Source organism: Meleagris gallopavo, chromosome 13, assembly GCF_905368555.1.
Source record: "Meleagris gallopavo chromosome 13, MGAL_WU_HG_1.1, whole genome shotgun sequence".
Classification (NCBI taxonomy): Eukaryota; Metazoa; Chordata; class Aves; order Galliformes; family Phasianidae; genus Meleagris; species Meleagris gallopavo.
In genome coordinates this window covers 1,491,876-1,504,240 of record NC_139416.1, presented here as the reverse complement: position 1 = coordinate 1,504,240, position 12,365 = coordinate 1,491,876, and the positions used below count along the sequence as shown (strand labels likewise).

The 12,365-nt window shown below is 55.8% G+C and overlaps 1 protein-coding gene and 1 long non-coding RNA gene across 3 annotated transcripts; one reads left to right on the top strand and one right to left on the bottom strand.

Moving 5' to 3' along the window:
* Positions 1-1,474: 1,474 nt before the first annotated feature.
* On the top strand, positions 1,475-3,833 carry TPPP3 (tubulin polymerization promoting protein family member 3). The gene is given in 5 exon segments (XM_085235371.1): positions 1,475-1,610; positions 1,907-2,179; positions 2,878-3,031; positions 3,174-3,228; positions 3,231-3,833. Coding segments are annotated over 4 exon segments (528 nt in total). The 5' UTR covers positions 1,475-1,610; positions 1,907-1,991; the 3' UTR covers positions 3,362-3,833.
* A 1,799-nt stretch (positions 3,834-5,632) lies between these two features.
* On the bottom strand, positions 5,633-11,695 carry LOC104912985 (uncharacterized). 2 transcript variants are annotated; one of them, XR_014886245.1, is made up of 4 exons: positions 11,198-11,695; positions 10,212-11,077; positions 8,884-9,042; positions 5,633-6,929 (listed from the first exon to the last, which is right to left on the bottom strand). It is a non-coding gene; the product is annotated as an uncharacterized LOC104912985 (long non-coding RNA). The 2 variants fall into 2 exon arrangements; XR_014886244.1 differs by having other exon boundaries at positions 10,212-11,695.
* Positions 11,696-12,365: the final 670 nt, after the last annotated feature.

Genomic DNA, 12,365 nt, shown 5'->3' with positions numbered 1-12,365 from the left:
ACACCCCATGTGCTGTCAGACACAGCTAAGCCCCGCTAATGCCTTCTGGACGAGCTGTCTCCAGGGTTACCATATACATATTGCACAACCTCTGAAACACTTCCCTCTGTTTTGTAGCAACTTGCTCTATAGGAGCGGCGTTCCCACGTAACCTCATCCCACCCCGCTGCTCCCTGGTGGGCCGAGATAACTGGCAGTGCCCACAGAGGAGGATGGGGTGCAGGGGGTGCGTGTCCCTGCTGGGGGTGCGCTCTGAGCTCGGCATCCTGCGGGTGACCCCAGTGTGGGATGCACGCCCGGCACAGACCGGGATGAGCATCGGACCAGCACTGCTCCTCGGGTGCTGGGAACACCCCGATCCTTTCTGGAAATCATCAGAAGGGGAAAGTCCCCGGGGTCTGGGCACTGAGCCACGGCCGTGCTCGGCCCGTGGGACCTCCTGCTTGGCTCCAGCCTGAGCCCAGCCTCCTCCTGGCCTTCCTTTTCCAGGCTGCGTGAGGAGCTGCAGGAGCCAACCCAGGACCTGGTTTTGACACGCTCTGTCCCAACAGGGCTGTCATGGTGACAACAAATGCACAACAAACCCCAGCCCTTAGAAACCGAAACCTGACCTGCTCGACCCGTGGGACGGCAGTGGGGCAGCACGCCCGGCTCGGCTCCGGGCCCTTCTCTCTTGGCTGCCCAGATGTGCCAGCCCTTGTTCACCCAGCTGTGCTGCCCGTTGGTGATCCGGATGTGTCACCCCTCGGCTGCCAAGATGTGCCACCCTTTGGCCACCCAGACTCTTCCGAGCTCCATCCCAGCAGACGTTCAGCAGTCCATTTGCAGACGTGCTCGAGAGCATCCTGCTCTGGGCAGCTCCTTTGGAGCCGATGACCTCCAGCCTGTGAAAGCAGTACGAGGCAGGCAGAGGAGGAGGGCTCGGTGGGTGCTTTGCAATAGCAGCATTTCTGCTTTTCTCTTAGTCTCCAAGGAGATAAAAAAAATATCCAGAAAATAGCAAGAAAAATCCAACTTCCTCCTGGCTGCCACTCTGCGAGAGCTTCTTATTGCCTCTCTGCATGGCTCCATGGACCCCCATCCAGGAGCTCGGGTGTTAGGGACAGTTCTGCTCCCAAAGAGCAATGAGGCAGTGGCACAGCTGCCCAAGGTTGGGGGGGATTCACCATCCACGGAGGTGTCCCAGAACCGTGGGGATGTGGCTCTAAGGGACGCGGGCAGTGGGCACGGTGGGGTTGGGGATCTGAGAGCTTTTTTCCAACCTTCGTGGTATTTTGATGATGGAGGAGCGAGGAGGATGAGGGAGGAAGGACGGGGACGGCAGAGGGAGGACGCGGGGATGGAGCCGCCGATCCCTTCTCGTAGAGCCAGGAGGGGCTCCGCGTGTGACAGCAGAGCCGGGTCCCCCGCTCCCATTCCCTCCCTGCTCCCCCCGCACAACCGCTGCGGGCGGACACCTCCGGCCGTGTGTCGGTCCGGGCAGGGCGGGAGGGGGCGGCCCCGCGTTCCGTCCCGCAGCCCCTCCCGCAGCCGTGGGCCGGCGCGGCGCCAGCGCGGGGCCTTAAACAGCGGCGGCGGCGGCGGCCGCGCCCAGAGAGCGGCACCGGGAGGTGAGAGCGGGACCGGCACCGGGAGCCAGCGGGGGGCGGGGGGGCGCCGCGGCGTCGGGACCGCTCCGAGGGACCCGAACCCTCCCTAGGGGTCCTCATCCCCCGGGGCCGCGCCTTCCAGCCCTAGCGACGGTCGCTAGGCAACGCAGCCCTGCCCTTAGCGACGGTCGCCAGGCAACGGGAGGGGGAGAGCGGGGGATGCCGCGCCGGCGACGGGCACGGGTCTGGGAGCCGACTGAGGGATGAGGGTGGGTGGTGGCCAGGATGGGGGTGGGCTGATGCTCTCGCATCCGAAGCCGCGGTCCCCGAAGGCATCTCTCAGCTGTCGGCAGCATCCCGGTGGTGAGGGGCCGCTCCGCCCCGACCCCGTCCTGCGGCACCATGGCGGGGAGCGCTGAGATGGCGTCGCTGGAGGAGAGCTTCCGCAAGTTCGCCATCTATGGTGACACCAAGGCCACGGGGCAGGAGATGAATGGGAAGAACTGGGCCAAGCTGTGCAAGGACTGCAAAGTCATTGACGGCAAAAGCGTCACCGGCACCGACGTGGACATTGTGTTCTCCAAGGTGAAGTAAGTGATTGGGTTGGGGTCTCCTGTGCGTCTCCGTGGTGCAATGGGTGTTGATTGTAAATAACTGCAAATCTGCAGAATGGGAAGCTCAGATTTTGAAGCTCAGATTTTGATGTCGTGCACAGATGAGATGGGAACCAACTTCTCATCCTGCAACAGGCGGATGCTCAGGGCTGTACAACGGGGTGTGGCACGGCTTTGAGCTCAGGGAGGGCTCTGAGCTCGGGACCTGGGGATTCTTTTGTGGTCACTGTGAATGTGGTGACAGCCAATGTTGCACCAGGGTGCAAAAGTGACAATGGACGGGGATGTTGCTCCCTCTTCACTGCTGTCTGGGTTCTCTCGTTCCCAGCTGGAACGAAGTGACTTTGGGCACTGAGGTGATGCCAATGGGGAAGAACAAAGCACAGCAGCTCTGTGCCAAACTGGGCAATGAGGGGAGGTCAGGAGCAGTGATGACAGATGCACATACCCTCCCATCACCAGCGCCCAAATCCCCAGTGAGGTTTAGGCACAGAGGGCTGTAACACCACGGGGCTGAAAGCTCCTAGAGCCCATCTGGCCTGACCATTGCAGCCCTACTGCATTTTGGAGGTGGCTGAGGAACCCCAGGTTGGGGGAAGAGCATTCTGGGGTCCTCACAATGTGGTTCTGACCAGCACAAGGTGGTGCTCACAGCACATGTTTGTTGCTTGCAGAGGGAAGACAGCCCGTGTCATCAACTATGAGGAGTTCAAGAAGGCCCTGGAGGAGCTGGCCTCGAAACGCTTTAAGGACAAGGGCAAGGAGGAGGCATACGAGGCCATCTGCCAGCTGGTGGCTGGGAAGGAGCCCATTAATGTGGGCGTCACGGTGAGAGCCGGGGGCACGGGGTGAGGATGGGGCTCTGCTTTGTGGGAGCCCTATGGCCACGGGTTTGGGTTCCCGGTGGGCATCAGAAACCGGCACGGGGTCGGGATGCTGGCTGACCCTCTGTGTCCACATCCCCGTGCAGAAAGCCAAGAATGTGGGCGCCGTGGAGCGGCTGACAGACACCTCCAAGTACACGGGTCACACAAGGAGCGCTTCGATGAGACGGGCAAAGGCAAGGGGAAGAGCGGGCGGGAGAACATCGTGGACAACAGCGGCTACGTCAGCGCCTACAAGAACGCGGGCACCTACGATGCCAAAGTGAAAAAGTAGGGACTGCCCCACGCGCCCACCGCCTTCGGTCACGTCGGCCTCGGGACACGGCCGCAGGGCCTGGGAGGCTGCATGGGGCCGGCCCCATGCTGGCGGGATGTCGGATGCGACGGGCGAGCGGCCGGGCTCCGTCTCAGCGCCGCGTCCGTCCTTCGTGCATCACCCCCTGCCTGCAGCGCTGCTCCATGGGTGCCCCGCCGGCACCTCTGCCCTCCCTACCTCAAGCCCTGCGGGACCGCAGCCCACCCTCCCCACCCCTGGCGTCGCAGCCTTCCCATCGCCCCATTGGGATGCCGCTTGCCATGGGTCCCATCGCCCAGCACAGCTCCCAGAATGGGGTCCCGACCACCACCAAAAGTCCCTGAGCCCCAGCTCTGCACCCACGTGGGCTCCCACTGCCCCCAAGGAGCCTGAACCAAAGGATGCCGCAGCCCCGCGCTGTCACCCCGCAATAAAGCCCCCTCCGCACTGACGCCCCGCCTCTGGTTCTGTCCGTCTGTCCATCCCTCTGTCCGTCTTGGCCAGCCCCAGGGCTCGCTTCCTGGCTGGCCCCGAGTTGCCTGAGCAACCGCAGGCACAAACACAGCGCCTGGCTCCGGCCCCCGCTCTGTTTGCAACCAAACACACCGCCGGCTCCTGGTAACCATCCCTGGAAGCAGCCGCGCTTGGGCTGGGTGATGCTTGGGCTGGGCGCTGCCACCCCAACGCCCGCAGTGTCAGCACTGCCCGAGCACAGGGCTGGTGCTCACAGCGCTGCCGGAGCTGCTCATGGCTCGGCTGCCTGCCAGCTCACATCCCTCTGCACCTCCCTTTGTAAAGGCAGGAGGCTGTTGGGTTGACCCTGGGCTGGGGCTGGCATCGCTCCCTGGCACGGCCATGGGCTGGGGGTGTCAGCCCCACTTTGAGCAGGTCATACGAGGGTTGTGGGGCTGGCTGTGCCCCTTGTCCAGGGTCCTTGCCCCTTCGCTGGTTCCCATTGTCTGACTGCAAAAGGAGGCATGAAATGCCCAGGTCTGGGCTGAACCACAGTTCCTGAGGGTCAGCACTACTGCTACCCGTCCCTGTCCTTCTGCAAGTGGAGGATGTGATGAGGCAGGACATTTTGCAATGAGGTGAGCAGCCAGGCCTGTGGGGCTGACCAAGGACAGGAGCAATGGGGATGCCCACATCAGGGCAGCTCTGTGAGGGGCTGTGGGATCCCTGGGCACAATGGGGATACTGGGGAGGTGTCCCTGCGGTACTGAAAAGCTCTTTAATGTGTTGATCTGATCACAACCTCTCCCCAAAGGGCAAAAGTGCTGTGTTTGCCCCAAAGCCTAAAAGCTCTGTCACTGGCCCAAGGATCTGATGTGTTTTTGGGGAATCAAGACCCAACCACATGGCCTACAAGTGGTGAGGATGCAATGGGCACGTGGCCGGACCTCTCTGCTGGGCTGGGCAGCACTAACAACCCACTCCTACCAAGCCAGCCCTAAGGCAAGCAGCGCTGGCAAAGACTCAGCAGGGCCAACTTTTTGTCAGTGGGGTGTTCAACATGGCAAGGAGGGGCTGGCCAACATTGATACTCCCACCTTAAGTCGGGGAAGGTCCTGGTCAGCACAAGGATAGCTGATATAAAGAGGCAAACGTCATTTCTCACTTTAGACAGGGTAAGGAGGAGGATCTGGAGAGCAGCCTTTCAGTCCCCGGGAAGGTGGTGGGGCAAATGCTCCTGGGAGGTAATTCTGGGCAGGTGGAGGACACACAGATGACAGGGAATGGCCACCAAGGACCTACAAGGGCACGGCACACCTGAGCAACCCCACGGCCTTCTACTGCAAAGTGGTGGGTAGCCGAGGGGAGAACAGGGGTAGGGTCGATGGTCGGATGAGATGATTATCTTAGTGGTCTTTTCCCACCTCAATGATTCTATGACTCTACCCTATCTAGACACTAGTGTGGCTTTAGCATGGTTTGCCCCAGGAGACACAAAGAACAGGATGGCCGGGTGGGTGGAAATCCGGTCAGGCCACCAGGTTCAGGCTGACCAGTGAAGCCTGAAGTGGTGCCATGGGCTGCTGGGGCAGCAGAGGGCTTGAAACATCAGCAGGGCTGCCTTCAGGCATGTGAAGCGACACAGCCTAAATGGGGGGCTTGCAGCCGCTTCCCTTTGCTAATGAATTGGCTCTGGCCAAGCATTTGCTCCAAGGTTGGTTCCAGAAAGCCACTTCACAGCCAGCATAACTCCCTAGCAGCAGAGGAGCCAGCAGGCAGAAGGTGTCTCAGCCAGCATTTATGTCACTTGCATTTATTGAGGTCCCAGCACCAAGCTTGCAGCCCATTTTTTTTCCCTTTCCACATGTCCCTTTCCCTTGGCTTGGGAGAGAATATGGGATGGCAAGAGCAAATCCACAATGTGTCACTGTCATCCCAAGGGAACCAGGAGGACTGGCTGGTGGTGGAGGAAGGAAACAAAGAGAACAAAGTCTTCGGGGCAGCAGGAACATGATGAATACATGCAGACACAGAACCACAGAATATCCCGAGTTGGAAGAGACTCATCAGGATCATGGAGTCCTCCAATTCTTGCTCACTGGTACGAGCAGTTCTGTACCTGCTGGCACCAGCAATCTTGGTCCTCATTCATTTACCTTCTCTTTCTGCAAGCTCATTGTTGGCACCTTCCCTTCCGTGCTCAAGCAGATCCAAGGCTCTCCTGAGCAGAAGGCAGGTCCCTGGGCTATGAGCTTCCATAGGGAAAAGGGCCTCAGTAGGGTGGGGACAAGAGCCTTCCCCCCCGCAATGGAGATTAAAAAAAAGACCATGAAAAACTGAGGTTCCAGACAAACTCAGATATAACTCAAAGCCTGAAACACAGAACCGTTCTGGTTGGAAAGACCTCTAAGATCATCCAGTCCAACCATTGACCCACCCCCGCCATGCCCACTGATCCATCCCTCAGTGCCACATCCCCACGGTTCCCGAGCACCTCCAGGTTCTCCAGCACCTCCCTGAAAGATCAGGAAAGATGAGGTCGTCCTCTCTGAAGGCAAACAGACCAGCTAACTTCGATCATCGGATGCTAACTTCGACCGCTTCCAAGGGAAGCAACAAAACCTCTTCCTTGTGGCCACTGAAACGGAGCATCTTTTACAAAGACACACATTTTTGGCCTTGATGGGTGCACGGGAGTGAACTCCTTTACTGCAGGATTCAGCAGGTCCCCTCGGTAAGCACAGATCCAATGGGTAACGTGGCTGATGATGGGAAGCTTGAGACGTTTTTAGCCCAATGAAGTCAGCCTGTGTTTGATCTGATGCCTTCCTGAGCTCCTTGCTCGGGTGTCATTAAGTTCATATAAATAAATCAGAAACCGAGGCCAAGAGAAGCAATCAGTGTCTGGCAGCACAGAGTGCACTGCTCCCTCTGCACAATTCCGGGCTCTTGGCATGGGTGAAGCCCTGTGGGAACGCCAGCTCCATCCTGGAAACTTTGTGAGCTGCTCTGATGAACTGCAAAGCAGACGTAGTGAGGCTCTGCAGCACGAAAACAGCTCCGTGCGTTTCGAATCCACCCCGTTTGAATGGAGCTGGTGCAGAAAGAAAAAGAGTTAAAGTTGAAGCTACAGCCCCACACTGATGGAAGGAGTGATGCTATCCAGGTGGGATGCTACCAAAAGATGACCTTAAATTTCCACTATATGAGCCATTTCTCTGCTCCCCTTGGGAGCTTCCAGGCTGATCTGAAATCTAAAAGGAAGGGCTAAAAGAATTAAAGGAAGGGCTTCGTGCTTTGACAGCAACCCGTGTGCCTGGGATGATGGGCTGGGCTCTTTGAGGGGTCATTTTAGTCTGGGATGTGTGCTTTGGGCAGCCCAAAGATCTGGTTTGAATACAGATCTTACAAGCAACGCTTCACTGCCAGGCACGCACTGATATTGATGCAGTACCATTGTAGAGCAAATCGAATCAACTTAATGACTTTCTTCCCAGCACAGCACGATCTCAGCTGAAATGTTATTAGATGGGAGCCATCCCCATGTCTTGTTAACCCAATAAGCGGGCAGGAGGAGGCAGGAGATGGAGGATAGGGGCAGAGGATGCTGAGAAACGGACCAGGGCGAAGATCAGATTCTCCAGCAGGACACCACGTGGGAGCTAAAAACAAACGCAGCCCACGTTTCATGTCTGTTCTGCTCTCCTTACAGAGGACAATGGCTCAATTGCTGCAAAGCAAAGCGCCCAGCAGAGCTGCATGCTGATCACAGCCATGCTGCTCTTCACAGTGGGCTGATGGCTGAAGAACGGTGCATTTCTGGGGAGGAGGAGCTGCTCTGTGAGCAGTGTGAGTGCTCCCTTTGTGGGGCTGCTGCAGCACAAAGCTGTTTGTGTTTAAAAGAGCTGGGTGAGATCGATACAGAAAAGACTCGCAGGGCAGACAGGCATTCAGCAGTGTAAACACACTATGATGAGAAAGTCTGCTCAAAAGGGACACACTGACTTCCATCTATTCAAATTCACGTTAGAATATGTAGATACTGAGGAAGCCTGTACCCAACCTCTGTATTTCTAGACAGCTACAAGATGACTCATTTTAAGATGGCACGCATTGCTGTCATACAGCGATCAATAACTGCACCCATTCAAGCTGTGTTCACCTGCCTGCTAAAACAGCTGGGAGCCCAGAGAGGACTTCCATTGCAAAAGTCTCTCAATTTTGACCTGAGATTCTTTTCCTAAAGAAGCAAATCCTTCGTAGCCAGGATATTCCTGACTCTCCACCCACTGAACTGGCACATTTCTATCTTGGCTTTCAAGTCTGCAGCCTCAGTGAATGAATTTGCCACTCTTTATACTTGTGATGAGACAAAACCAACCAGCATCACCAAGAGCTGCAGAAACAGAGGAATGAAACACTCCTCTATAGCTGTGTCAGTGCCTGGCAGGCTCCTAGGAGCCTTTCCAATGCTGGGTGAGCCATCTGAAGAGTGATGTGACACCGAGAGTAACGCAGCACAGATGTAAGCAAACCTCTGTGCCACTGCTTTGGAGATTTGTTTGGAACACATTCCTAAAGAAAAAAAAACAAAGCCATTTCCCAAGCATTCATGCATACGTGTGCAGAACCAACCTAAGCAAACAATAGCAGACGAGGCACAAAGAGATATTCAGGCACCCTGGCAGGGAGCCGAGGTGATGTCAGAAAACAAACCTAAACAGAGATGTTACTATGGATATTTGTTATTATGGGTGGTGGTGGTGGCTGGGTTTTTTTTTTTTTTTCTTCTTTGGACTAATTGGGAACAAATTTGAGCTTTGGATTTAAACATTTCTTCGCAGCATCTGCGCTGCTGCCCAACCTGCACTATGCATTTTAGACTTAAGAAGCAGGAGCACGAGGCTGCAGATCAATGTGGGGTGAAGCCGTGCTCCTGCCCCATGTTATTGCTGCAGATTCAGCTGGTGGCCTTGGGAAGGTCATGCAGCCCTGATTGCCCTGGGATTTTTAGCCAGGTGAACTACAAACTAAAGAGAAGGTTCCACCTGCTGAGCTCCATCCTTCGTAAATCCAGCTTTACTTGCTTTCTTGAGGCAGAGCTTTGAGGAGCTCTGCATGGGTGAACATCACAGCTGGCCGAGCTGGCTTCCTTCTGCAGGTGGACCATGTAGAAACAGTACATTGGAGCTGGTGCATCCCACAGCCTGAGGAAGGGAGTGAGAACACTGTTAGAGAGCAGAGGCTCAGTCCTGCCCCCGTCTGTGAGAGCCTGCAGGAAGAGTACATCAAATAAAACACAAAACCACAGCTGAGGTGCATGTGCAGCATTGGGAAATGCAGCAATTCCTGCAACTTGGCCATGCACGGAGGATGATCAGGGAGAACTGCTGCTTGAAAGCCAGCTGTGGAGCAGATAGACATACAGCATTTCAGGGCTGGACGTGAGACAAAAGCCAGCAGGAAGAAGGCTGCAGAGGCAGAATGATGGGTGTTTGTTTGTCTGCTTTCCTGGGAAGTAGAAGCAGGCAGAGTGCAGCCAAACAGCTCCTCTCCGTGGCCAGCACAGATACTGATAAATAAACAGTGCTGGGAATAGGTGAGGATCTGGAAAGGATCCTGTGGGATGCTGCTGGCAAGGTAACGGCAAACAGGATGAACAAGGAGGTGCTGGTTGGCTCCAGTATCTTTGAGGGGGGGAAAAAAACAAAAGGCTTCTGAAATGCTCTGCTAAGGACAGGAGGGTTGATGTGTGCTTGGAGCCCTGTTCTGCCCAGACCCAAAGGAGAAAAGGTTGGAGGCTGTGGATGCCCCATCCCTGCAGGCATTCAAGGCCAGGCTGGATGTGGCTCTGGGCAGCCTGGGCTGCTGGTTGGTGACCTGCACACAGCAGGGGGTTGGAACTGGATGAGCGCTGTGGTCCTTTTCAACGCAGGCCATTCTGTGATTCTACGAGAAACTTGGCAGGGCTTCACCACCACCTCACAAAAACAAGAGCAATCCCAAAGCCCCAGCTGCAGAGATTTCCAAACAAGAGCCGTGCCAGGAGACACCACTCACTAAACTGGAGGTACTTGCAAACCAAACAGGAGACTCTCAACTAACTTCCAAAGGTGGAGGAGAGCAGAAAACCTGAGGGAACCAATGCCTTGGTGTAAGTGAGGCTGATTCCATGCACAAGGACTGTCCAGAACACATTAGATGGAAATCCCATTGGAAGACATTTTTTCTCTCGGTAATTAAATCAGGTGATTAATCCCTTCTCAATTTCATTATTACAAGGAAGCTGTGCTGATTAAAAACTTCACAATAAGGTTATTTTCTTATTGAATTTCCATTTGCACGCTCTCAAAGAAAGAGAGCTAAAAGCACCCACCGGAGCAACATCCATTCTATCAAGTTGTTCAGCGGATTGAGGCCGAGTCCTTTGGGGCATTTCTGGCAGAGGATGGGGAGCTTTGTGCAGCTGTCAGGTGAGCATCCACCAGATGGAAAAGCAAGTTCTGGGCTGGCACTACAGAGATACAAAAAGAAAATGAAAATTCCAACCCAACAATCCTATCGGGTATCATTTAATGTGAGCTTTTCCTATGAAGTTACTATCAGTAACAGCATGTCCTGGAAGCAAAAACCGGTGAGGAGTTCCCAGTGACCTCCACAGGTAGTTTAAACTACATTTTATAGGGCTTGAAATCTAAGATTTCTGGCTGGTCATTAACTTACGATGCCACTAAACCAGCCTTCATGGTACTGTTCTGCTGGCGTGAGAAGCATGCGGAGCTCTTTCATTTCTCAGCTCACGCCTTCAGCTGTATCCTAAGGCGAGTGAGGAAGGCTCAGAACAGCCAGGACAGCACAGTGCCTCCATCAATCTGCTCCATAGAGGTGTGTGCTTCATTTACAAGAGCGACCACAGACTTTAGGAATAAAATGTATGCCAGCAGCATTGTAACAGTCTGTCATTAGGAATTAAAGGCTCCCACAGGCGCTGTATATGTATTTATTTCACCTGACTTGGTGATTAAAAGAATGCTGTGTATAAATTAGTCTCTCCTTCCAACCTGAGATAGGAGCAAGAAACCAGAATCCCACCAGCCTGCTTCATAGCACTGTCCATAGGCATTCCCCAGGCACCGAATCTCTTTGACAGCAAAGCTTTTAGACCAAGAGTGGATCCAAGCTGTCCAAACTGCTGAGGACAACAGTGACCATCCAGCCTCCTCCAGCACAGCGCGGCCTTGGCTGGAATATCAGCAGCATAAAGCTGGTTTAGAGGGAGTGGAGCAGGTGCAGAGGAGAGTGAGGGCAGCAGAAGCTGCATAGCACAGCTGGATGCTTTAATTCCACACTGCACCACTGCACCTGAGAGCACAACTGAAGGCATGCAGCACGCAGGATGCTCACACAGCTCCAAAGATCACAAGAGCTGCTGCTACTCAAAACAAAACCTCTCCTTTTCACTCTATCCTCTCAGATGGAGGATGGCTGGTTAGAACTGCAGGGAGCAAAGGGAGCCAGGCTGGGCTGGAACCCCTCCCATGTTCTGCAATGGATAAACCCCAATTTGGCATGAAAGCAGCAGGCTGCCTCCATGCACGTCCCAGTGATAAGGTGCACATCTGATGTCAGAGGCACAAGCCCATCGGTGCCATACAGCAACACAGACGCTGCTCCCCACTTCTAATTATACACCAGCATTAATGATGTAGCAATTGCCATTAATTTAAGCACAACCCACTTTCAGTGTCAGGAAAATAAACAACGACAGCCATTTGTTGCTTCCTCACCACATGGCTACGACCTACTGCTGCAAGGGCAACACGAGCATCTCCCTCCCCCCTCCCCCCCCCTTGCAGCCTCTTCCCTCCCCCCCTTGCAGCCTCTTTCTCCCCCCCCCTTGCAGCCTCTTTCTCCCCCCCCCTTGCAGCCTCTTTCTCCCCCCCCCTTGCAGCCTCTTTCTCCCCCCCCCTTGCAGCCTCTTTCTCCCCCCCCCTTGCAGCCTCTTTCTCCCCCCCCCTTGCAGCCTCTTTCTCCCCCCCCCTTGCAGCCTCTTCCCCCCCCCCTTGCAGCCTCTTCCCCCCCCCCTTGCAGCCTCTTCCCCCCCCCTCCTTGCAGCCTCTTCCCCCCCCTCCTTGCAGCCTCTTCCCCCCCCTCCTTGCAGCCTCTTCCCCCCCCTCCTTGCAACCCCTTCCCCCCCCCTCGCAACCCCTTCCCCCCCCCTCGCAACCCCTTCCCCCCCTCGCAACCCCTTCCCCCCCTCGCAACCCCTTCCCCCCCTCGCAACCCCTTCCCCCCCTCGCAACCCCTTCCCCCCCTCCCCCCCTTACAACCCCTTCCCCCCCTCGCAACCCCTTCCCCCCCTCCCCCCCTTACAACCCCTTCCCCCCCTCCCCCCCTTACAACCCCTTCCCCCCTATCCCTTGCAGCTTTTCCTCCATTTACAGCCTCTTCCCCCCCCCTTTGCTAAGCAGGGTCCGTTCCAGCCGCATTCCCCCCCTCGCAGCGAGGTGCCAGCTGTTTTCCCAGCTAA